Genomic DNA, 24581 nt, shown 5'->3' with positions numbered 1-24581 from the left:
TCTCTGCTGAGAGACCGGGAGCCTCCTTCTCCATCCTCACGCCTCCTGGCCCTCACAGCCTGAGGCACCAGGTATCTGCCTTCCCCGAGGTTGGAATCCTGAGCTGACGCGTTTGGTCTGCAGTCGGGGGTGCTCCCCAGGTGTTTCTCGCTTCCCCTTAAATATGGGTGTCTGTGCTTACCGCCATCCGCTGCCATTGCTGCTGCTGCCGCCGCCAGCACAGCTTGACCTCTCCACTCCAGCTTCTCCCCTCCTACCTGTCCGGACAAGCACCACTTCTTTATAACTTCATATGTTGGACTTCCATGTAGCTTTATTTTCTGGAACTTTTGGTTATTTCTGGTTTTGTGGTAGTTGTAGTCCTTCTTAGTTGTGGAGGGAGACGGAGAGTGTCAGCTTAGGCCTCCATCTTGGCTGGAAGTTGTCTCCTCATCTTGACAGGCTCCCTCCCTTTTTCACTTCTTATCCATTACTGCATATTGATGCTCTAAAGAAACCAGGAATTTTTGAAACAGGGTTAATAAAATGGAGTAATTCATGTACCTGTAAATCCACATGGCAAATTGTCTTTGGCTGCTTCTTGTTGCCTTATTTTCAGTAAGCCTTCTTTTCTGTTTTACTACATGTAGGGCTTTTCTATATACCTTATTCCTAGAGATTTGTATCTGATCAATGCAAGCATAGGAAGAAGCCAAGACATAGCTTATTGATTAGCATGTTGTAGTCAGTTTCTATATCCTAATAGTTCTGTTTGAGTGATTCTTACATAAATTCAACAGTAAACGTTTGCTGAGCACCTGCTTGTGCTGAATCCTGCAGTAATAAGCACAGAAATGATTCAGATAATGTCTGGCTTTCCCTAAGGCCTCTTAGTCAAGTGAGATCTCAGACTCTTAATAATTTAAAAACGTGATATGCACTGTAGAAGGGCACGTTAAAAAGAACATAGCAGAGCAGGAGAATTTTTCTTTTTTCTGTTTCTACTGCCAATAAATTAAAAGTCTAGAGAAACTAATTTATTGAGCATCAACTGTGTGGTACACACTTAAAAAAAAAATCCTGTTTAATCTGTTACTTAATCATCACAACTTCCCTATATAGTAGCAGCTATCTCTGCTATATAGATAGTAAGTGGTAGAGCACATATTATACCATTATTTCTCTCTTGTATGACAAAAACTTGGCTGAATTTTTTTTTTTTGAAGGGGTATTTTATGGTTCTTCAGAATTGATGCTCGTTATTTCTTTGGCATGATATGTTCCTGTGGTTCAAAATGTGGTATTGTGCTGTCAAGGTCTCTGGAGTCTTCTGTTTTATCTTTATCCTCTGCCACTCTCTGTTTACCTAATTCTTGAAGTGATATACAGGGAAACATCTCCAAAAGCCAGCCCATGTATGACATCTGTTCATTTGTTTTCCCTGCCTCACCTTTTGTTTATTCTTCCTATCCTCAAAATTTAGTAACTCATTTGTTAGTTTTGTTTTTCACAATCATTTAGATAGAATCATATGGAGGTGAATGTTATCTAGGGGGAAAAGGTCTTGCTAGAGATCTTTATCACATCAGTGTTACTTAGAAATTGCTCTAAATTTTTATTTTTTAATATACAATGCTGTTGATCATTAGTGTTGATATGGCTGGTACAGCTGCTTGGGTGGCATTCCCTTTCTTCATAGTTTGCTCCAAGGTACATGAGCAGTTGCACTCTGGCTAGAGCTTCCACATCACACCAAAGCCCCTATTCATGACAAGAATAAATTTATTTTAGAATTTGTGTACCTGATTCTGTGGAGCTTAGTTCCTTTTTATTTCTTTTGCTTATTAATTTTATGTTGTTTTCATGTTTCTAAGCTGCTTTGTTTACTTTGGGGAGAACATCTTGTTTTAATAGAAGTTCCTTAGCCAGTTACTTAGGATAACAAGTTGTTTGAACCTTGATTTAAAAACCTGAAAATTTGAAAGTGTTTACCATTCAGACACTCTTAATCATGCCTGAAAATAAGTTTTTTCTTGGTTCTTTTGAATATTTTATATAATACTTTTCAACAGAGTGTTTGCCATATGGTGGTTAAACATCTGTAAAAATAACTATCTGGCATTTCTCTTCTGCTAGGAAAACAATAGGCAGTGCTATTTTTTCTACTGTTTAATGTTAGGTCAAAAACCTCATAAAAATACTTTGTATTTTCCTTGTAGTCACAGATGGTAGTATGTGGTTTCTCTGAGCCTTTGTGACAGACTTTAACTCTCTTATTTCTACATTGGCGTTAAAGGAAGATTTTTATAGAGACAGTCATTATTTACTTGGTTCAGTTTGTATTAGTAGTATGGCTTATTAACATCTCTAAAAGCCTATCAGTTAAAAAGTGTTACAGTTGTTGCTTTTTCATGGCTCATGAGTCTTAAGAAACCACTAAAGGATGATCAACTTAGAGATTTATCATTCATACAAAGTGAGAATGGCCGCGTCAGGTTCTTCCTAAATAATTAAACATGCTTGAAGTGGCCTCTGGTTTTTGGATGTTCACCTGCACACCTTGGTTGTGGACCATGCATGTTTAGCTGTAAAATTTGTTCATCTCTGGGTGGATTGGTTTAAGGAGTGACTGCAGAAGACAAAAAAATGTAACCACAAAGGCACAGATCTGTGTTTGAGAGATTGAGAACTAGGCTGCACATATTGTTTTGGATATGCCTAAGACTTGTAAAAATTGTATTCTGTATTTAACATCCTTCAATAGAAAGTGGTTGTTCTGTTGTAGGCCATCTTTCCATTGTTTCATAAGGAGCATGTTGTGACAAAGAGTAGGGGATTTAATTGTGTTTTAGTTGTGTAATAATAGGAAATTAATATCACCTGAGTGAATTTTAATTGAACTGGAGGATCCCAGGAACCCTCTGGCCAGAGAGAGGATCTGGAGCCTCGCCCTTCCCACTGTTCTGCTGTTGTTGCTGTTTGAAGATTGTGACATTTTGGGGAAACCAGTTTTATTGTAATTGGATTGAGACTCACCGTACCATGTATTCTGGGAAGTTTAGTGTTGGGGAAAGTGGTGACTTCTTTTAAAAAATGAGGCAGATTTGTTATAATTTTTAGCTTTTCATGATGGTATTTTGGTCCCATGGTAGCAGAGCTTAAAATGCTGCTCTATTGCTTAGATCCAAAATTATCCCTTTTCTGGTAGCAAATATTAAATACTTGAATATCACAGAATCAATTGCTTTACATTTTTGTTTTCCATCTGCTTTTGGGGGGGGGATAAGTTTCAAAATTTAATGCTGGCAGAGTAGCTTTAGAAAGAGCTTTTTAGCTATTAATAAGTGAATAATTGAACCTTGAAAATGTAAAAGATGATTTATTCATTCTCTTACTACTTATTACCCTTTTTACGTCATATTTTCAGAAACATCTGCTGCTTTGGAGATTAAGAGTATATGACGTTAGTCTTTTCAGCTGTAGTAGGAAGGTTGTAAAATATAGCAGAGGCAGTATGAGGCAAGTGCAAAGTTCTACTAAAGCTTTATGATGTTGGATGTATTACTCTCTTAGTTTTACTTTCCTTGTTTGCATAATAAACATAATCTATCTCTACATTTTTCCCCTGGCTGGTTTGGCTCAGTGGATTGAGCATCGGCCTGCGAGCTAAGTGTCGCTGGTTCGATCTTCCAGTCAGGGCACATCAGAGAAGGAAAACTCTGACTCCAAAAAACCTCCGCTGCCTTGCGGCATACCTCTTCAGGGGAAAAGCTAAGGGAGTAAACCCCGACAGAAAATCCGGAGCCGGAGTCCCTAAGGCAGGTTTGACGTTGTAGTCAACACCGGCAACTCCTGCGGCGCACCTGAAGCCAAGCTGTATTGACTCCGTCTTTCCCTTGGACCCTTCAGCTGCGAAGAGGGGGGGGGTCTGCTGCATGGGCAACAGCAGACCCTCCATATCACCCTGCCCAGGCTCTGTAGCTTCAGCTTCACTGGAGAGGACACTCCAGCGTCATCGCAAGATGTCGATTCAACACGGGAGGAGACAGATACCGTGTCACTCCGAGTTGGACTGCACAACCATTCTCGGCGGTGCAGATAGACTCTTAAGAAGCTACACCATCGTCTCTCGAGACGGACGGCTGCCGACGACGATCTCTACATTTATTATATAAATATTAGGGTAGATGAAATGATTGGAAAGTTCTTTGTACAGTCAAGTTTTATACAGCTGTTATTTTCTTGCGAACTCAGCAAATTACAATGCCAAGTGATGACAGGCTTTTCCTTGGCACACTGGCTGCTGACTGTCCCATGTGCTACTAATGCTCATGGCAAGTCACCCCCAGTGATATCTTCCCATTCTTTATAGCTCTGCTATTTCAGATCTCTGATGGAGCAGTCTGATGATTAGCTTGATGATTTCCAAATAAAAATTCCAGGATGCTTGAGGTAGAAAACCTGAGAGCCATTGTTCTTAGTATACCTAGGGATTTTAGTAGCAGAGTATAGTCCATAAGAGTTCTCAGCATTTCTCTTAACTGCTTGCAAGAGAGTAAATCTTTTGATTTCTGCTGAGATAATAAATAGTGTTTTGTTTTTTACTTTTACTAGGTGTACAGGAAGGTGAAAGGATTGGTGCATATGTACATCCAATCAGTTTCAAATTGAGAAGCCTCAGGAGTCTCTTTAAGTGACAGCTTCTATAGAACCTGTTTATCTTTCTACTTTGCTTTAAAAGTTTTTTTGCAGAATTATCTCATTCTTGCATTTTCTTATGTGCAAATCATGATGCTGGGAGAGCTGTTCCCAAGTATGGTAGTTGAGGTTGAAGAGATGATAAATCATGGGGTTGTGATGGATAGCTGTCTTAGTTGATTCTTGTGATTCTGAAATAATTTCTCTGAAATGTGAATTCTTTTTAGAAATGCAATCTCAGAGGAGGCAAGAGGGGAAGGTCATTACACAATGTTATATTGACTGAATTATCAGAGCAAGTACAAAGCTGTGACTACTGTTTTTGTTATTGAAATAAGGTTATACAATAGAAAAGCATTAGTTTTCGTTATATCTCAAACAGCTTTTGTTTTCAATTAAAATCGTGGAGTATAACAGTCACTCTTAAAATCTAAACAATAAAAATAAATTTTAAAAAAATGTTTAAAAACAAAACACAAAAAAAGTAATGATGCTTTGTTTTGTGAACTAGCCTGTGAAGTTTTGCAAGCACCTCTTGTTCGGTTGAATTAATTATTCATAGTTCTTGATTTCTCTCTCTCTCTCTCTCTCTCTCTCTCTCTCTCTCTCTCTTTTTTTTTTTTTTTTGTGATCTGGTTTGAATTTGGATGATCTAGGGAAGAGTCAGACTGTTTGAAATCTTTCCAGCTTTTTATTTTCTTTGGTTCAATTGGGTTATAAGAAAATGTATTCAATATCTTGAATTTTAATCTTTCTGGATTTAACTTTTCTAGATCTCTTTATGTAGAGTTGAAGTTCAAAAGACTGTGTTCTGTCTTTAGGAGTACTATACTACAAGTTTATTTCTCAAATGAAGAAGAAAATAACTTACAGTAAGGTTTATAGTCAACCTGAAAACTTCAGTTAAGGTTAACATGGTAAGAAATATGGACTGTTTTGCGGGAATGGAGCATCACGATTTAGAACTCAGATTAAACTAGTTTTTTAAGCAAGTTTATTTAAGATTTATTTTACTTGAAAGTGAGATGTGAAGGGAACATTTGAAAGCATTGAGAACTGCTGTATATGTGTTGGCTTGTGCTGGGATTTGTTTACATTTAAAGCATATCTGATACTGTTGTAAATAAAAATGATGATGTAGACAAGGTTTGAGTTCTTTCTACAAGTGGTGTTAGATTTGTGCTAACTAAATCATAAATGTTGGAGTGTTTCACTTTGCAACTAAAGACATATGTGTTCCAGATAGCTGGCCATAATAAAATATATAATGCCTGTTATTGATTTTTGTGTATATTAATACCTCTGTTAACTTAAATGGCCATAAATACTGGTTATAATATATCACTAATATTTGGATATTCATTTATCACATAGTTTTATATTTGGTAGGGGAAAAACACTCAAACCATTGGAAAATTAGCTTATTTTTTTATCTTTTTATATGTCAAGTACAAATGAATACTTAATAATCTTGATTTGGTAGCTAGAGTTAAATATTATATTATATTTTCTTTTATTAGGTCAGTATGAATTCAGTTGGCATCTTAAAATAAGATTCATAAAGTGGTAGAGAATAAAATAACAATGGGTAGTATAGTCATTGAGTATATGGACTAATGTACTGAGAATTTGGTGTTAGATTTGTTAGGGAAGAGAGAAGAAGCACAAGTTCTAATTGCTACTTCAAATGATTGTGGTCATTAGAATATATGTATTTTGAAATCAATAAAAGAATAATTTAAAGCTCTAAAATTAGGTGCTAGGCAGCATAGAGTGGTTTAGAATAGTTAAAAGAGTTCAGAGAAAAAGGCGATTGTGAACTGTGCCTAGTCAGGTAGGAGGTGGTTCTTGAGCTTAAATTGCAGAGACCCTTAGGCTTGTTCCTGGGTCAGGGGTTGGAAAGCCAACAGGTAAGAGAGGACCATGAGTGGCAGAGGCTTCAGAGCCAGTGAACTACTTATGAATGAGGCTAAGTTCAGAATAGGTTTTATTTTTCTTTTAAGTTTTGAATATCTTACCCCCAAATTAACATTCTTTCCCTGTTCCTTTTCCCCATCTGACCTTTCTCTGAGAGGTATTCCACTATTTTCTTAAAAGAAACAATATATGGAGAAGCTAAAAACTCAAAGCTTTACTTTTTTCAAGGCAGAGTGGTATGAATAGAGTTAGCATATTTAGATATTTTCAACTTACCATTTTTTATTTTTTAATTAAATAAGGAAGCCTTGAGGAAATAACTAGGGCCTTTAGAGCTGGACAGATAAGGATTCAAACCCTATTAGGTCCACTTTTCTTTCCATTATGTGTAATATGGGAACAGTACTATCAACTGCATGATGTTGTTTCCATTAAATGGAGTCACGTGTATAAAGCATGATGCCTGGTCTCTAGAATGACTGATTTAAAAAAATACTTAAATTGAAACAAATAGTTGAAATAATTCTATATTATATACTAAGATAAACATTTAAATAGTTTGTGGCAAAGAATATAGTTTAATATGTATACTTTGGCATTTTCTCTGTTTAATTCTTTACAGTTTCTCACTTTTTCCATACTTTTTTTCTTTTAGGAGACAAGGATGGCAGTAAGGTGACAACAGTGGTGGCAACTCCTGGGCAGGGTCCAGACAGGCCACAAGAAGTCAGCTATACAGACACTAAAGTGATTGGAAATGGGTCATTTGGTGTGGTATACCAAGCCAAACTTTGTGATTCGGGAGAACTGGTTGCCATCAAGAAAGTATTGCAGGACAAGAGATTTAAGGTAAGACCTTCAGTATTTCATGCATTTTATTGCTCTCAATACATATAAATGATTTTTTTTTTCAGATTTCATTTATTGTGCATGTATTTATTTAACTCAATTACTTACTATAGTGACTTTATTTTCTGTTATGTATTTTGTAGAGAAAAGTTTACTGAAGATTGCAGTATTATTTTTGAAACACTGCTATAACTGATTCACATATTTAAAATTCTGTGAAAGGTAGATTAAAGTATCTTAATTTATACTTGTAAAAGTTTCCTTTCCCTGCCTTGGGTCTCACTGGTGTAGCAGAGGATCATTTGATATTTTTAATTATGTTTCCTTTCTTAAAAAATTTTCTTTGAATCTGTGATTCAACACTATGATTCCTACCCACCCTGCCCCTATTGCCCATAAACTCTGAGCTTTCTTTATTGCCTTCCTATGTCTCTCTTCCATCTGTCCCTAGAAGCCAGCAATTCCCACAGTTTTTATTTGTTTGTTTGTTTTATTTCTTATACCATTTCTTTAGGGGATCCTATGATGGATGTTTGGAGGTCATCCGTGTGTTATGGTATAGTGGAAAGTCAGGAGACTTGGGCTATAGTCAAGGTTCTGCCATTAATAGACGTTGCCGTTCTTTCCTATTTCTATTCCTTCCACCTCTGCAACATTTTACTGAGTCTTCTATGTGCTAGGAGCTATGCTAAACATTAAGGGATATAAAAATAAATGAGGTTATCACTGCTCTGTTATAATACACAGTCTAGTGTCTCTATGGTCTAGAATGTCTTGAACATTCTAAAGTAGTTTTTATTTTTTTAAGAAAAAAATCTATAGTTTTTGTCATCAGTTCTCACTCGTTCTTAATTACTACTCCCATGTTACCAGATGCCCACTGGATCTTGGTATCCGAATGTTCCACTGTTATCTCAAATTGACAAGGCTTCTTATACAACCCTGACTTAACTTTTAGACCCAACAGAAATAATTTCTACTGGTTCCCATTCCTCTTTTCTTTTCTTCTAATGCCCTGATGACTTTATCATTTATGTTGTCATTCAAACTTCGGCTTAACCAAGTTCTAAGATTCTACCTCTGATCTTCTCATGTCTTAATCTCTTCTACATACCAATACTGGAATAGTCACAGTTCAGTTTGGTCATGTTGTTTCTCCTCCTTATATATCCTCTCTGATCGCTAATAGTCTAGAAGATAAAACCTGCCAGTTCAATTGTTCATTCAGGAGCTTTCACAGTCTTGCCTAATCTCCAAACACTCAGCTTTCTAACATTTTTCTGTGTCACTATTCTTGAACTATATTGGTCTTTATGGCCTCTCTGCTTTTATTTCCATTATCTTCCCATATCACTCTCATTCTTCTGCTCTGCAAATCCTGTGTGTATATGAAATGTCAGATTCTTTCTTTATGAAAATTCCTAGATGATTCCAGCCAGCCATATGGATTTTGCTATTGTAAATTTCTTTTTTGTTGTTCTTAAAGTATATTTTATTGATTATGTTGTTACAGTAGTCCGAATTATTTTCCCCTTTGCTCCTCTCTGCCCAGTACTCCCCTTCCCTCCAGTAACCTCACCCCTCTTAGTTCATGTCCATGGGTTGTGCATATTAAGTTCTTTGGCTTCACCCTTTCCTATATTATTCTTAACTTTCCCCTGTCTATTTTGTACCAGCCAATTATGCTTCTTAGTCCCTGCACCATTTCCCCATTTCTCCCTCTTCCCACTCCCAGCTCATAACCCTCCAAATGATCCCGATACCTATTATTCTGTTCCTATTCTGGTTTGCTTAGTTGGATTTTGTTTTTATTTTTTAGATTCAGTTGTTGATACTTGTGAGTTTGTTGTCATTTTAGTGTTCATAGTTTTGATCTTCTTTTTCTTAAGTTCCTTTGACATTTCACATAATAAGAGCTTGGTGATGATGAACTCCTTTATCTTTACCTTGTCTGGGAAGCACTTCATCTGCCCTTCCGTTCCAAATGATAGCCTTGGTGGATAGAGTAGTCCTGGTTGAAGGTTGCCTTTCATCACATTGAATACTTCTTGCCAGTCCCTTCCTGCCTGCAAAGTGTCCTCTGAGAAATCAGCTGATTGTCCAATAGGCACCCCCCTATAGGAAACTCTTTGCCTCTCTCCTGCTGCCCCCAGGACTCTTTCTTTATCTTTCACCTTTGACATCTCAGTCATGATGTGTCCTGTTCCGGTCCCCTCTGGGTCCAGCTCGCCCAGGACCCTCCGTGCTTCCTGGACCTGAATGTCCATCTCCTTTGCAAAATATGGGAAGTTTTTCTCATTCTTTTCAGTTCTTGCTTCCTCATTCTACACTGATTGACTGTTTTTTTCTTCCTTATGTTCCAAGTCATTGATTTGAACCCCGGTTTCCTTCCCTTCACCTTTGGTTTTGTGTGGATTTTTCTTCGTTTCACTTAGCATAGCCTTCACTTCTTCTCTTATACATTTGCTGTACTCAAGCATATCTGTCAAGCCTGTGAGCATAATTATCACATGTTTTAAATTCTGCATCTGTTAGGTTGGCTATCTCCCCATCGCTTAGTTCTCCCACTGGAACCTTGATCTGTCCGTTTCCCCTTTTGGGCCATACTTCTCTGTCTCCTCATCTTTCCAGGCTCCTGTGTTTGTTTGCCTCTGCGTTCCAGGTAGAGCTGTAGCTCCTGTTACGTTGTAAGGGGCGGAGTCTTAGGGATTCGTCAATGCAGGGTGAACTCTTTCACCACGTTGTGGCGCTGTGTTTGGGGGAGGGTCCGAGAAGGAACAATGCCACCTGCCCAGCACTTACCCCTTTTCCAGGCACCTCTCCTACTTCCACACCGGACTGGCGCTCCTCTAGCTGCTGCCCTGTCCGTCATTCCCACAGTGGGTGGGTCTGCAGACATTCTAGGACTGCGGGGGGCCCTTTAAACAAGCGACTCTGCTAAGACCGGCAGTTCCTGCCTCCACCCCAACCCCCGCTGGTCTGCACAGTCAGAAGCAACGAGGCTTGATTTTGCCTGGTGGTGGGACCGTGGGCTGCAAGGTCTGGTGAGGAGCTGGGAACACTCCCCATGTGTCCCTCCTGACTTTTTAAAACATGTGACTGCGCATTCTGCCAGCCTCCCACTGCTGCTGCCACCGCACTGCATGCTCTCTGCTCCGGCTCCGCCCCTCCTACCTGTCTGGATGAGTATTTCTTCTTTATTTCTTTGTTTTCTGGATTTCCACGCAGTTTGATTTTCTGGAACTTCTGGTTGTTTCTAGCTTGAGGTAGTTGTATTCCTTAGCTGTAGAGGGAGATGCAGTGTGTCTGTCTACACCTCCATCTGAACACTAGAAAATTCCAAGATTTTTCATGACAAGGACTCCATTTTTATTATGTGTGTCTCTTGGATACCCATATATTCAATGTTTTTTGGGATTAGTAGTTGACGATAGCGAATATTTACCAAATATTTATATGCTCAATGATCTACTAAGAGTTTTACATGAGTAGTTTTATTTGAGATTTACCATTAGTACTGTGAGATTGGTACTGTTATTATTTGGATAAGGAAGACTATGTACAGAGATGATAAATTAACTTGTCCAGGGTCACAGTTAGCACATGGATAGATGGGCAAGTATTTGAATCCAAGCAATCTGATTTCAGAGTACTTTATGACGTTTTGTCATCACTGTATCAAGCCCATATATTCTGTTCGGAGGTGTTTGAGTTCGTTCTTCTTTGTCTTTTAAAAAATTTTTTTTAATTAAAAAATTTTCCTCTAACATAGTTAGGTTATTCATTTGAAATACGTTTTGGTTCACGTGCTTCTGTGTGTATGTATTCTTAGAACTTTAACCCCATTCTTTTTGATTAAAAGAAACAAAAATCTCTGAAAAACTAACCTGGTTCTAAAAGTCAGAAATATACAGATATCTTTCTCTCTTATTTTCTCTGTCTTGTTTCTACTCACTCCCTGTAGATGGCCAATCTCATTATGTTTTTGTTTATTTTTTCTGGGTTTCTTTTGCACAAATGAGCAGTTTTAGTTGTAATTTTCCTGGTTTCTTTCTTACATGAAAGGGTAAGTAAGTACAAAAGGTAAGAGATACTCTTTTGTACTTAGTTTTTTCTCTTAACTACAGTTTCTGTGAATAACATTGCCTGTCAGTTCAGAGAGTTTTCTCATCTTTTTTTTACACCTGCATAGCATTGCAGCATTGATTCATCCATTCTTCTGTGTGTGGATATTTAATTTCTTTTCAGTATTTTGTAAATCTCCAAGAGTGCTGTTAAGAAAAATCTTTTACATATGTACTTTTATATCTTCAGTGCAGATTAAGAGGACTATTGCATCAAAACAAATACATATGCAGTTTTGTTGATGTTGTTAAATTCCTCTTCAAAAAGGTCATACTATTTACTTTCTCTCTAGTAATTATGAGTTTCTATTTCCCCACAGCTTTGACAACATACATTGCCCCTTACTTTTCAATTTTTGCCAGTCTGATAGGTGGAAGTGGTATATCTCATTGCAGTTTTAATTTACAATCTTAATTGTGAATGTAATTTTCATGTCTTCAGTGTCCAATTAGCACGTTATTTTGTGTATGAACTGTGCTATTTTGGGGGCCATTTTTAAAACATAGTTTTGGTTTTTCCTTGTAACTCTGAAGAGTTACTGTAGATTTAGTTTTTATCTGTGATATATGTATTACTTTATGTATACTATGGGTTGGCCAAAAAGTTCATTTAGTTTTTTTCTGTAATATAAAGGCATATTTTTCATTTTCACTAGTAACTATTAATTTGGATATTTTGAGTATGTCAGCTGTTTCTGATGTGGTATAATGTTGATTATTCTCAGTTAATGTCCCAATTTGATCGTTACCAATTTAAACTGGTCTACCTGACCATAGAGCATCATCCAGTGAGAAATCGCCTATACAAAACTTCGCAAACCACTTCTGACATGCTTGATCAGTTCACAGCACCGTCTGCATACACCGCACAGATCTTTTTTTGCATTTCAGTTGTGTTTTTACTCTTCTTGAAATAATAAAGCTTAATATGCCAGAAATGTCACTTATTTTCTTCCATCTTCAGTATTAAAATGGCTGCACAAAAATTCACCAGTTTTGATAAAATTTTTTTAAATGCACAGTGATATGACAGCTATCAGAATACAGTCTAACAAAATTGTTTTGAATGATGTTAAAGACAACTAAGCACCACTAGAGCCATCTTATAGAAAAAAACAAAAACAAAGGAACTTTTTGGCCAACCCAGTATTTTTTGCCATGTAAAAGTCCTCCTCACCCCTCCCCTATGTAGTCAGGTTTATTGTTCTCTTATTATATCCATATTTTGAGTTAAGGTTAGAAAGCCTATTTCTCTATAAAGTCTTTCATTATAGAAATCCTTTTCCTTAGATAAAGAGAAGTTCATCCTTATTTTCTTCTGGTAGTTGTAAGATTTCACTCTTTATATTTAGATTCCCAATTCATTTGAAGTTTATGCCTGTATATATTATGAGTTATTGATCTAATTTTTATCCTTTTAAATCATTAATCAGTTGTCTCAGTATAGTTTATTTGATGTTCTGTATTTGTTGCACTGATTTAAGATGCCATTGTTGTTATATGCTAAATTTCCATATGTAGTTGTTGTTCTATTTCTGGACTTTACATTCTGTTCCAGTAGTTTATTTGCATATTCCTATGTCTGTACCACACCAGTTTTTTTTTTTTTTAAATCCTTACCCCAGGATATGTTTATTGATTTTAGAGAGTAACCTCCATATGAGAGAAACCTCCATCTGAGAGAGAAACTTTGATAGGTTGCCTCCTGTACATGCCCTGAACTCCTGATCCCCAGACTGGGGATTGAACCTGAAACCTAAATATATGCTCTGACCAGGATCATACCCGCCTCCTTTTGTTGTATGGGACGACACTTTAACCAGCTGAGCCACCTGGCCAGAGTAGTACCGCCCTGTTTTAATTATAGAGCTTTATAGTATGTCTCTGTTCTTGTTATTGTTTTTGTTTTTTGGTCTGGTAGGGCTAATCTGCCCTTGTATCTTTTTCATGTTTTTCTGGCTATTCTTGCATGTTCATTTTTCCATATGAACTTTGGTATCATTTTGGCAAACTCCTTAAAAAAGTTTGTTGATGTTTTTAATTGGAATTTTATTAACTTTATAAATTAGTAAGGACTAACCTATTTGTGATATTTAATTATTTTATCCAGAAATAAGAGGTATCTTTCCATTTGTTGAAGTTAACTTTTGTGTCTTTCAAGAAGATATCCAACCATGCAATATGAAAAATAAAGACATTTGCTGAAAAAGGTACAAGATACAAGAAACATTGTACATAGAACAATGACACCACGATCCCTTTCAAAGTAGGCACCTTGGGACCTCACACAGTTCTCCCAATCACCATCAGCTGCCCTGTTGTATTTTCCTGAATTTCATCAGCGGTCTGAAATCTCTTCCCTTTCAAAAGTTATTTTAGTTTTGGGAAAAGCCAAAAGTTGCAGGCCACCAAATCTGGGCTGTAGGGGGGCTAAGTCACCTGAGTGATTTGATGTTTCGCCAAAAAACTCTGCACTAGACATAATGCGCAAGTGGCATGTTGTCATGATTAAGCTGCCAATCACCAGTTGCCCATAGCTTCAGTTCAGCCTTCTGATTCATCCAATAGTTTCTGTGGAGGAATGTTCAAGCTTAACACAAAATTTGATGCAGATTCGTTGCTCTACTTGGCTCAGTCATTTTGAATGCGGTGGCCACACAGTACACATGTTCACTCAATAGTGTCTACCGCCCCCACTGACTAGTACAGTGAAGTCATTGTTCACGCATACGCATTCCAGCCCACTCTCCTTGGCTGCCAGGTTACATCGATGTCATGGAAACTGTTCTCATTATATTAACAATGGCCAGACTTTTTCCGTACAGACCTTCTTAATTTTGTTTTTGTTTTTTTCTCCTACATGCTAAAAAATGGCAAAGTGCCTTATGTCAAATTTAGTTCTTCCCACTGTATCATCTTTCCTTTGTGGAACTTAAGTATTCTTCGTTCTCCTTGCTAAATGTTAACTGTTTCCCCGAAATGTTTTTGATATGGTGACCAATTCGTTTCTTTTGATTATTATAAAATAGTAGGAATTTTTTTACTCTAAAATTGTAGATTTACATCTAAGATTTACATAGCTGCTGGCTAGGATTACATTAAATAATTATGTATTTCCAGAAAAAGGTTGGAATAGAGTCTTTTCCTTGCCTAATTAAATAAACCAACCTGCCAGACCTTCTACTGTTAGTGAGAGGCTGTTTGTTTTGGTGAAAAAAAAAAAAAACAAACAAGGAGAGAATTGTCAGAGATAAAAAGAATACCAAGAGTAATTAGCCCTACATCAATAGTCATGTAAACTGTATATCTAAGACACTTAGGTATATGTGTGTGTTTAAGGAATTTCTATGACAAGCTAAATTTCATTAGTGTTTTACTTAAAATTTAAATGCCTTTTTTCACTCTGATCCATGATATGGTGGCAAATTACCAGTGCTTAAAGTAAATTAAACTACCTTACTTGGCCCGCTTAGAAGTGCTTGTGATAGAGAATGCTGTTACAGTGTTGTAGGGGCAAAGTCCAGTTAGGTAACTTATGTGAGAGACCTTTGATACTAGAGCAGGGAGAAGGTTAATCAATCCCAAAGCTATTGACAGTTGTTGGGGCTGGCTTTTCCAATTTGAAAATCAGTAAGTTGCATTTTTAACTAATTAGTGACCTTTGCTTCATTAACTTATTAATTTCACTTTTCCTCTGAATTATGTCATAGTTTTCCAGTCTCCTGCTTTGTTTTACTTGTGTGGTTGGGGTGTGAGGATGGAGATGTGAAGTGTCACTGTTCTATTGTAAATAGAGAGTGAATAGAACTCTACTTTTAATATATACTGTTTTGGAGAGTAAGGAGAAATAATGTCTGATTTCGACCCTTAGGGATAATAGTATTCTCTGCATGATATTCTGGAAACAGCATAGGAGAAAGAAGACCTTTGTCCACTCTTAGTAGTTTTGTATGCTTGAGCATTTCTGATAACTTTGTAAGCCTCAGTTTCATCATCTACAAAATGAGGATGCTACCAACTATAGCAGTGCCCCAGATCAATGTCTGGTGCATGTAAAATAACTCAATAGATATTATTCACCTGCCTTTTTTCCCCAATGTTGTATGTGTCAAATGAAACAATGTACGTATTATGAGACATTTTCTAAATTTTAAAACTTCTTATAATTGTTTTTATTTTTAGGCATCTGCTATTCACTTTAATTTTTTTTCTTGTTTCTTTTATTCCTCTTAAAATTGGTAATCCTATTTTTAGGCACCTATTTTTTTTTGTATTTATATAGCTATTTTAAGTCATTTGTGGAAAATCTATTTCCTGATAAAATTGACAATTTAAAAGAAATAGTAATCTTAAAAAAAATTTTTTGTAATCCTTACCTGAGGATATGTTTATTGATTTTAGGGGGCCAGGGGCAGACATTGATTGGCTGCCTCCTGTACACACGCCCAGCCAGGGCATGTGTCTGACTGGGAATCAAACCCTCAACCTTTTGGTGCATGGGACAGTGTCCCAACCAACTGAGCCACCAGCCAGGGCAGAAATAGTAATCTTTAGTTATGCCATATGGAGCTTTGTTTTGGTCATGGAAACTTAGTTATCAGTTGGAAGCTAAAAACCAGGTATCAACCTCTGTTGAGGAGAGTGGGAAGGATAAGAGCAGGTTGGATAGGAAAAGTCTCACACTGCAGTGTGTTCTAAGCAATGCCAATGGGGAATTTTCAACCCAGGGTTTAACTATCAGAGGAATCCAGTGTCCCCTGGGAAGAGGATTCCATTAAATATGTCTGCCAGGCTCAGTCATTGACTAGGGACAACCCATGGGAAGCTTGGGAGTTCACCAGCCGGGACCTTGGTCAGTGATGTTCCTTGCATTGAGAGATTCTGTGAAGCACATTGTCATAATTGCTATACCAAGCTTCTTGAGCATACAGACTGTTTTATGCTATTTTCCCAAGTTCGTATGCAGAACGGCTAGTAGAATATTTTCAGAGACTGTATAAAGGTTGGTGTGGAGGGTTCTATCAATTTTGCTCTTAAAATTATGTATATTTTAGTTACTTCTATCATTCCAGAGAGAAAAAATGGTATTTGTTGTCCAAGTGACCTCTTTCTGGTTTTCAGTGGCTTGAATGGATTGAAAGAAAGAGAAATAAAACTTAATATAAGGCAGCCAGAGCAATTTTAGGCAAGAAAAAGTAATAAAAGGCATCCAGGTTGGAAAGGAAGAAGTAAAACTGTCACTGTTTGCAGATGACAGATTATATGTAGAAAAACCCTAAAGACTCCTCCACGAATTAATCTCTGTTGAGGAGAGAGGGGAGGACAAAGAAGAATTAGATAGGAAAAGCCTCTTCACACTGCAGTGCAGTTCTGGTTTATTAGAACCAATAAACAAATTCAGTAAAGTTACAAGGCACAAAATCAGTACACAAAATCAATTGCTTTTCTATATATTAATGACTAATTATCAGAAAGAGAAAGAACACTCATGTACAATTGCATCAAAAAGAATAAAATACCTATGAATAAATTTAACCAGAGAAGTGAAAAATTGTATGTTGAACACTACAAGACAGACATTAGTGAGAGAAACATAAGACACAAAAAAATAGAAAGTTCTTTCATGCTCATAGATTCAAAGAATTAGTATTGTTAAAATGTTCGCACTACCCAGAGCAATCTATAGATTCAGTGCAATGAATTTCAGTGGCATTTTTTAAAAGAAATAGAACCAGTAAACCTAAAATTAGTTTGGAGCTACAAAAACCCTGCATAGCCAAAGTCATCTTGAGAATAAAGAACAAAGCTAGAGGCATCCCAGCTCTCTGATTTCAAACTATATTACAAAGCTGTAGTAATTGCAACAGTATATTATTGGCATAAAAAACACGCATAGATCAATGGAACAGAACAGAGTCCAGAAATAATCCACACATATTTGGTCAACAAAGGAGAAAGAAAAAATATACAGTGGGGAAAGGGCAGTCTTAATAAATGGTATTGGGAAAACTGGACCACCACATGCAAAAGAATGAAAGTGTACCACTTTCACACTATTCTCAAATGGATTAAATTCAAAGTGGATTAAAGACTTGAATGTAAGGCCTGAAACCATAAAACTCCTAGAAGAAAACATAATGTTAAGTTCTTTGTAAAGGTTTTGGCAATACATTTTTTAATCTGACACCGAATGCAACAAAAGCAAAAATAAAGTGGGACTACATCATGCTAAAAAGATTCTGCCCAGCAAAGGGAACCATCAACAAAATGAAAAAGCAACCTACTGAATGGGAGAAAATATAGTACTTGCAAATCATATATCTAATAAGGGGCTAATCCAAAATATATAAAGAACTCATACAACCAAATAACAAACAAACAAAAAACCATAATTTAAAAATGGGCATAAAATCTGAAGAGACATTTTTCCAAAGAAGACAGATAATACCTAACAGGTCCATGAAAGATGCTCAGCATCATCAGTCATCAAGGTAAATGCAAATCAAAACTACAAAATGACACCTCATACATATTAGAATAGCTGTTATCAAAAAAATACACATTAGAATGGCTGTTATCAAAAAAATGCAGGTGTTGGCAAGTATATGGAGAAAAGGGAACCCTGTACATTGTTGGTGGGAATGTGAATTGGTGTAGCCACTACACAAGACAATATGGAAGTTTCCCCATGTTCATTGTAGTATTATTTACAATAGCCAAGATCTGGCAACTGCCTGAGTGTCCATCAGTATGGATGAGTGAATCAAAAGAAATTGTGGTATGTGTACAATGGAATATTATTATAAAAGAATGGTGTTTTGCCATTTGAGACAACATAGGTGACCACGATAGCCTTATGCTAAATGAGAGAAATCAGGCAGGAAGAGACAAATACCATATGATTTCTCTTGTATGTAGAATCAACAAAAATGCAGGTTTATAGATAAAGAGAACAGATTGGTGGTGGTTGTTAGAGGTGGAGTGGGAGCAGTGGAAGAAATGGATGAAGGGCATCAAAAGGTAAAAAGAAAACATAAGGAATAATATGCTTTTAAGTTTCTTATTTTTTTTTACTTTACTATTTTTTAGTGTTTATCTCTTTCCAAATTCCTATGTATCTGTGGTAAATTCTGAAGAAGTGTTTAGCGTCAGGAGTTGCCCTTTTGACTATTTCACTGACAACTTTCTAATTTTTGTGGATGGTCAGTTGCTTGATTCTTAATAATAGCTTTATTGAGATACAATACCTGTACCACAAATTTCACCTTTTTGTACTCTATAATATTTATTGGTTTGACTATAAGCACAGAGTTGTACCATAAATTTCCCTTTTTTATTCTCTGTAGACATTGGTTTTACTATAGGCACAGAGTTTCAGTTGTACACATACTATCACTACTATTCCAGAATATTTTCATCACCTCAAAAAGAAATTCTGTTCTTACTAATAGCCCCTTTCCTCCTTTTCCTCAGGGTCTGGCAACTGCTGATCTACTTTCTGTATGTAGATTTGCCCATTCTGGACATTTCCTATAAATGGAAACATGATATTTGGCCTTTTTGTGTCTGTCCACTTTCAGTTAGAATGTTTTTAAGGTTCATTCATGTTGTACTGTGTCTCAGTACTTAAGTCCTTTTATGGACAAATAATATTTCATTGTTTGGATATATAAAATTTTGTTTATCTGTTCATCAGTTGACTAATGTTTGAGTTGGTTCCATTTTTATCTATTTTGAATGATTCTCCTGAAAATCTGCATACAAGTATTTATGGGGACTTTTTTATTTTCCAATTCTCTTGGGTATATACTTGTAAGTATGGTAGGTCATATGGTGACTGTGATTTACAGTTTGAGAAAGTGCTAACCTGTTTTCCAAAGCAACTGTATGTGTCATTTTATAAACCCACAAGTAACGTATTAGCATAATCCTTTCTCCACATCATTGCCAATACTACCCATTATCTGCTTTTTTAAAAATTATACCCATCTTAGAGTGAAAAGGTATCTCCTTCTCTTGATTTCCATTTCTGGATGGCTAATGAAGTTGAGCATTTTTTCATGTGTTTATTGTGTATTTGCATGCATGTTCTTTTTTTTTGTGTGTGTGTGTGTGTGTGTGTGTATGTGTGTTGTTGGGTTTTGTTTTTTTGTTTTTTTTTGGAGAAATTTCTGTTGAAGTCCTTTGCCCACTAAAGTTTTTTCTAATTAAAAAGTTTCTCCTTTTTAATTAATAGACTTTCGTTTTTGAGCAGTTTTAGTTTTACAGAAAAATGAGTGGAAAGTACAGTGTTCCCATACATGAGTGGGGGACCCAAAGACCAAGAATTATTTGTTAAAAAATTGTGTATTTATTCTTACACATATAAACATCGATCACCTTTAAAGTACTTTCCATTTGATGCAATACACCTGTCGAGATCACTGCTCAAAACAGATTTTGAACTCGTCAACTTTAATGTCTTTTAGCGCTTTTGCTGTTTTTGTTTCACCTCTTCCATATCGGCAAAACATTTCCCTTTGAGAACTTTTTTCACCAGAGAAACAAAAAAAAGTCACTCAGCAAGATTGGGCGAATAGGGAGGGTGGGGCATGGAGGTAATGTTTTTGGTCAAAAACTGCTGAATATGCATCTCGATGTGGGCAGGTGCACTCATAAATCACCCACCATGAAATGGGCAAAGGTATTGAAAGAGTCTTCAAAAAAATTTCACCGAAGCTGAGTGCAGCCTCTCACAACAATGCCAGCTGGTACACTGATACAGATGGGTTCCTAGAACACTCACCTAGCGGGAGAAGCCTGTCCTACAAGGGGCCCACTTTGCAGAAGATAATATATGGGGTTCCCCCTCATATATTCCCCTCCTCTTCACTTTTTCCTGTTACTAATATCAATGTAAAGTTGTCAAATCAAGCTAATATTGATACATTATTAGTAATTACAGCCAATAGTCTTATGGTTTGAAATTTGCATTGTATAGTATGCAGGTTTTGACAAACATATAATGACATGTATCCATCATTAAAGTGTTATACTTTTATAAGATTATATGTTTAATTCTGCAGGAAGCTGCCAAACTATCTTCCAAAGTGGCTGTTCAAAATAATTTTGTATTCCCACCTGTTGTTGTCAGTGTTTGGGATTTTAGCCCTTCTGTTAGGAGTGTAGTATCTTCTTGTTGTTTTAATTTGCATTTTTCTTATGATACATGCTGTTGAGCGTATTTTCTTGTGCTTATTTGCCATCTGTCTGTCTTCTTTGGAGAGATAGCTTTTCAAGTCTTTTGCCCGTTTTTAATGGTTGTTCTTTTTATACTGTTGAGTTTTAAGAGTTCTGTGTATATTTTGGATAATGGTACTTTATCAGATATGTGTTTTATGGAGATTTTCTCCCATTCTGTGACTTGTCTTTTCCTTACAGTGTCTTACAGCAGATGTTTTAAATTTTAATGAAAAGTCCAACTTAATTTATTTTTTCATGGATTGTGCTTTTGGTGTTAAATCTTAAAAGTCACTGCCAAACCCAAGAACACCTAGATTTTCTCCTGTTATCTCCTAGCTGTCTTGTAGTTTTGCCGTTTACTTTTAGGTCTGTGATCCATTTTGGGTTAATTTTTGATGTGTTTAGATTCATTTATTTGATTGTGGCTCTCCAGTTTTTCCAGCACTATTATTATTTTTTTTCCAATATGAAATGCTTGACAGATTTGCATGTTATTCTTGCACAGAGGCCATGCTCATCTTCTTTGTATCCTTCCAGTTTTAGTTTATGTGCTGCCAAGACAGGCACCAGGAAGGACTGTTTGTTGAAAAGATCATCCTTTCTCCATTGCAGTGCCTTTGTTTCTTTGTCAAAGTTCAGTTGGTTATATTTGGTGGCTATTTCTGGGCTCTCTTTCCTGTTCTAGTCATCTGTTTGTTTTTTCTCCAATATCATATTGTCTTCTTTTATTGTTGCTTTATAGTAAGTCTTAAAGTTAGTGTCAGTCCTTTCTCTGTTCTTCAATATTGTGTTGACTAGGTTATATCCATAAAATAACTTGCTGGGGTTTTGATTGCTTTGAATCTATAAATCATGTTAGGAAGAACTAGTTGGCATCTTGACAATATTGAGTCTTCCTGTCCATGTATGTGAAATATGTTTCTACTTATTTAGATCTTTGAGTTATTTCCTTAGTTTTATTGTTTTCCTCATGTAAATCTTGTACATATTTTGTTTGATTTATACCTAAGTATTTACTTTGGGGAATGCTGATGTAAATTGTGTTGTTTTTAATTCAAATTCCAGTTGTTCATTGTGGGTGTATAAGAAAACATTTGACTTTTGTACCTTTATTTTTTATCCTGCAACCTTGCTGTAATTGCTTATTTGTTTCAGAGTGTTCTTTTATTTTTGTTGTTGATTCCTAGAGATTTTTTACAGACAATTGTGTCATCTGTGAACAAAGATTGTTTTTTTCTTCTTTCTAAATCTGTATACCTTTTAGTTCCCTTCTAAATTTTTTGTCTTATTGCATCCAATACAATGTTGAATAGGAGTGGCGAGAAGAGTTTTTCTTGCTTTGTTCCTGATCTTAGCAGGAGAACATCTAGTTTCTCCCTGTTAAATTTAATGTTAGCTTTAACAAGTTGAGGATGTATCCCTCTATTCCTAGTTCAACACATTTTTATCATGAGTGGATTTGAATTTTGTTAAATACTTCTTCTACATCTATCGATGTGAGCCAATAATTTTCTTCTTTAGAGTATTGATGTGATGGATTATCTTAATTGATTTTTAATGTTGAACCAGCCTGGCATAGGTGGAACAAATCCCCCTTGGTCATTGTGTATAATTTTTTTTATACATTACTGGATTCAGTTTCTTAATACTGTGATAAGGATTTTTGCATCTATGTTCACAAGATGTATTGGTCTGTAGATTTTCTTTCTTGTAACGTCATTGTCTGGTTTTGGTATTAGGGTAATGCTGGCCTCATGGAATGAGTAAGAAAATAGTCCCTCTGCTTCTGTGGCCTTGAAAAAGACTAGAGAATTGATACCATTTCTTCCTTAAGTGTTTGGTGGAGTTCACCTGTGAACCCAACTGGGTATGGTGCTTTCTGTTTTGGAAAATGATTAATTATTAATGCAATTATTTAAAATAGATATAGGCCTATTCAGATTATCTATTTCTCCTTGCATATGTTCTGATAGATTGTGTCTTTCAAGGAATTTGTCCATTTAATCTAGGATGTCAGATTTGTGGGTACAGAGTTCCTTGTTAATATTGTTTATTAATCTTTTAATGTCTATGAGGTCTGTGATGATGTCCCCTCCTTTATTTTTTTATATTAGTAATTTGTGTCTTTTTTTAACTTATTTTTTCCCATTACTATTTAGCCCCTGTATTCCCCTCTCCCCCCACAATCACCCCACTGTTGTCCGTGTCCATGAGTTCTTTTTCCTTTTTGCTCAATCCCTCCTGCCCCTTGGCTGTCAGCCTGCTCTCTCTCTCTGAGTCTGTCTCTATTGTGCTTGTTAGTTCAGTTTGTTCATTAGATTCCGCATATGAGTGACATCATATGGTGTTTGTCTCTCTCTGACTGGCTTATTTCACTTAGCATAATGTTCTCCAGGTCCATCCATACTGTCACAAAGGATAAAATGTTTTTCTTTTTTATGGCTGAGTAGTATTTCATTGGGTAAATGTCCCATCGTTGTTGTATCTACTCATCTACTGATGGAACCGAAAACACTTAATCAAAAGAACATAAGCACCCCTATGCTCATTGCAGCATTATTTACAGTTGCCAAGACATTGAAGTGGTAATTTGTCTTTTCTTTAGGTTAAACTGGCTAGATATTTATCATTTTTTAAAAAGATTTTATTTATTTATTTTTTGAGACAGGGGAAGGGAGGGAAGAAGAGAAGGAGAGAAACATCAATGTGAGAAAGAAGCATTGAGTAGTTGCCTCTCGTATGTGCCCCAACAAGGTGGAAACCAGGGACTAAACTGGCAACTCAAGCATCAAACCAGTGACCTTTTGCTTTGCAGGATGATGCCCAACCAACTGAGCCTCACCACTCAGGATGGAAGTTTATCAGTTTTATTGATCTTTTCAAAGAACTAGCTTTTGATTTTGATTTATTTTTTTTCTATTGATTTTCTGTTTTCAATTTAATCTATAATTTTTATTTGTTTACTTACTACTTTAGATCTAATGTGTTTCTCAGTTTTCCACCATATAAGCTTACATTATTTATTTTAGATTTTCTTCCTGTCTAAACATTATTTTGACTATTTAGAATTTCCTGAGATCGTATATAAATTTTAGGATTTTGTTTTTTTGTTACTGCAAAAAATACCATGGGAGTTTGCTAGGGATTGCATTGGATCTGTAGATGGCTTTGGGTAGTATGTACGTTTTAATGATAGCAAATCGTCCAATCTATGAACATGTGATGTATTTCCACTTATTTCTATCTTCTTTGATTTTTTTTGGTAGTGTTTTATATTTTTGAGTGTGCAAGTCCTTTTACCTACTTGGTTAGGCTTCTTCCTAAGTATTTTATACTTTTTGATGCCATAGTAAATGAGATTGCTTTCTCTTTGATTGGTCATTGTGAGTGTATAGTATTACAGTTGATTTTTAAGTATTCATTTTGCATCCTAAAACTTTGCTGAAATTGTTTTAGTTCTAAAAGAGTTTTTTGAATAATTATATAGGGTTTTCTACATATAAGATCATCTCATCTCTGAACAGAGATACTTCTAATTGTTTTCCAATTTGGATGGCTTTTATTACTTATTTTTCTTATCTAATTGCTCTGGCTAGAGTTTTAAGTACTATGCTGAGTAGTAGTGGCAAGAATGGGCATTTTTGTCTTGTTCCTGATCTTAAAGGGAAAATTTTCAGTGTTTTGCCATTGAGTATGATAATAATTTTGGTCTTTTCATATGGAACTTTTATCAATATATTGGGGCAGTTTCCTTCTGTTCCTAGTTTGTTGAGCACTCATCATGAGGGAGTG

General features: G+C 36.1%; 1 protein-coding gene and 1 non-coding gene across 3 annotated transcripts in view; one reads left to right on the top strand and one right to left on the bottom strand.

Annotated features, from left to right (window-relative positions):
• GSK3B (glycogen synthase kinase 3 beta) overlaps nt 1-24581 on the top strand; it is a 221121-nt gene that overhangs the window by 73724 nt on the left and 122816 nt on the right. For both annotated transcript variants that reach the window (XM_090277069.1, XM_090277060.1), the window contains exon 2: nt 7250-7443. In XM_090277069.1, the coding sequence (XP_090133195.1) occupies nt 7250-7443 (194 nt within the window). The remainder of the gene's footprint in view (nt 1-7249; nt 7444-24581) is intronic.
• On the bottom strand, nt 21250-21356 carry LOC150021606 (U6 spliceosomal RNA). The gene has a single exon (XR_016513498.1). It is a non-coding gene; the product is annotated as a U6 spliceosomal RNA (small nuclear RNA).

This window comes from Furipterus horrens, unplaced genomic scaffold, assembly GCF_987537825.1.
Source record: "Furipterus horrens unplaced genomic scaffold, mFurHor1.1.pri manual_scaffold_1, whole genome shotgun sequence".
NCBI lineage: Eukaryota > Metazoa > Chordata > Mammalia > Chiroptera > Furipteridae > Furipterus > Furipterus horrens.
This window is presented reverse-complemented; position numbering and strand designations above follow the sequence as displayed.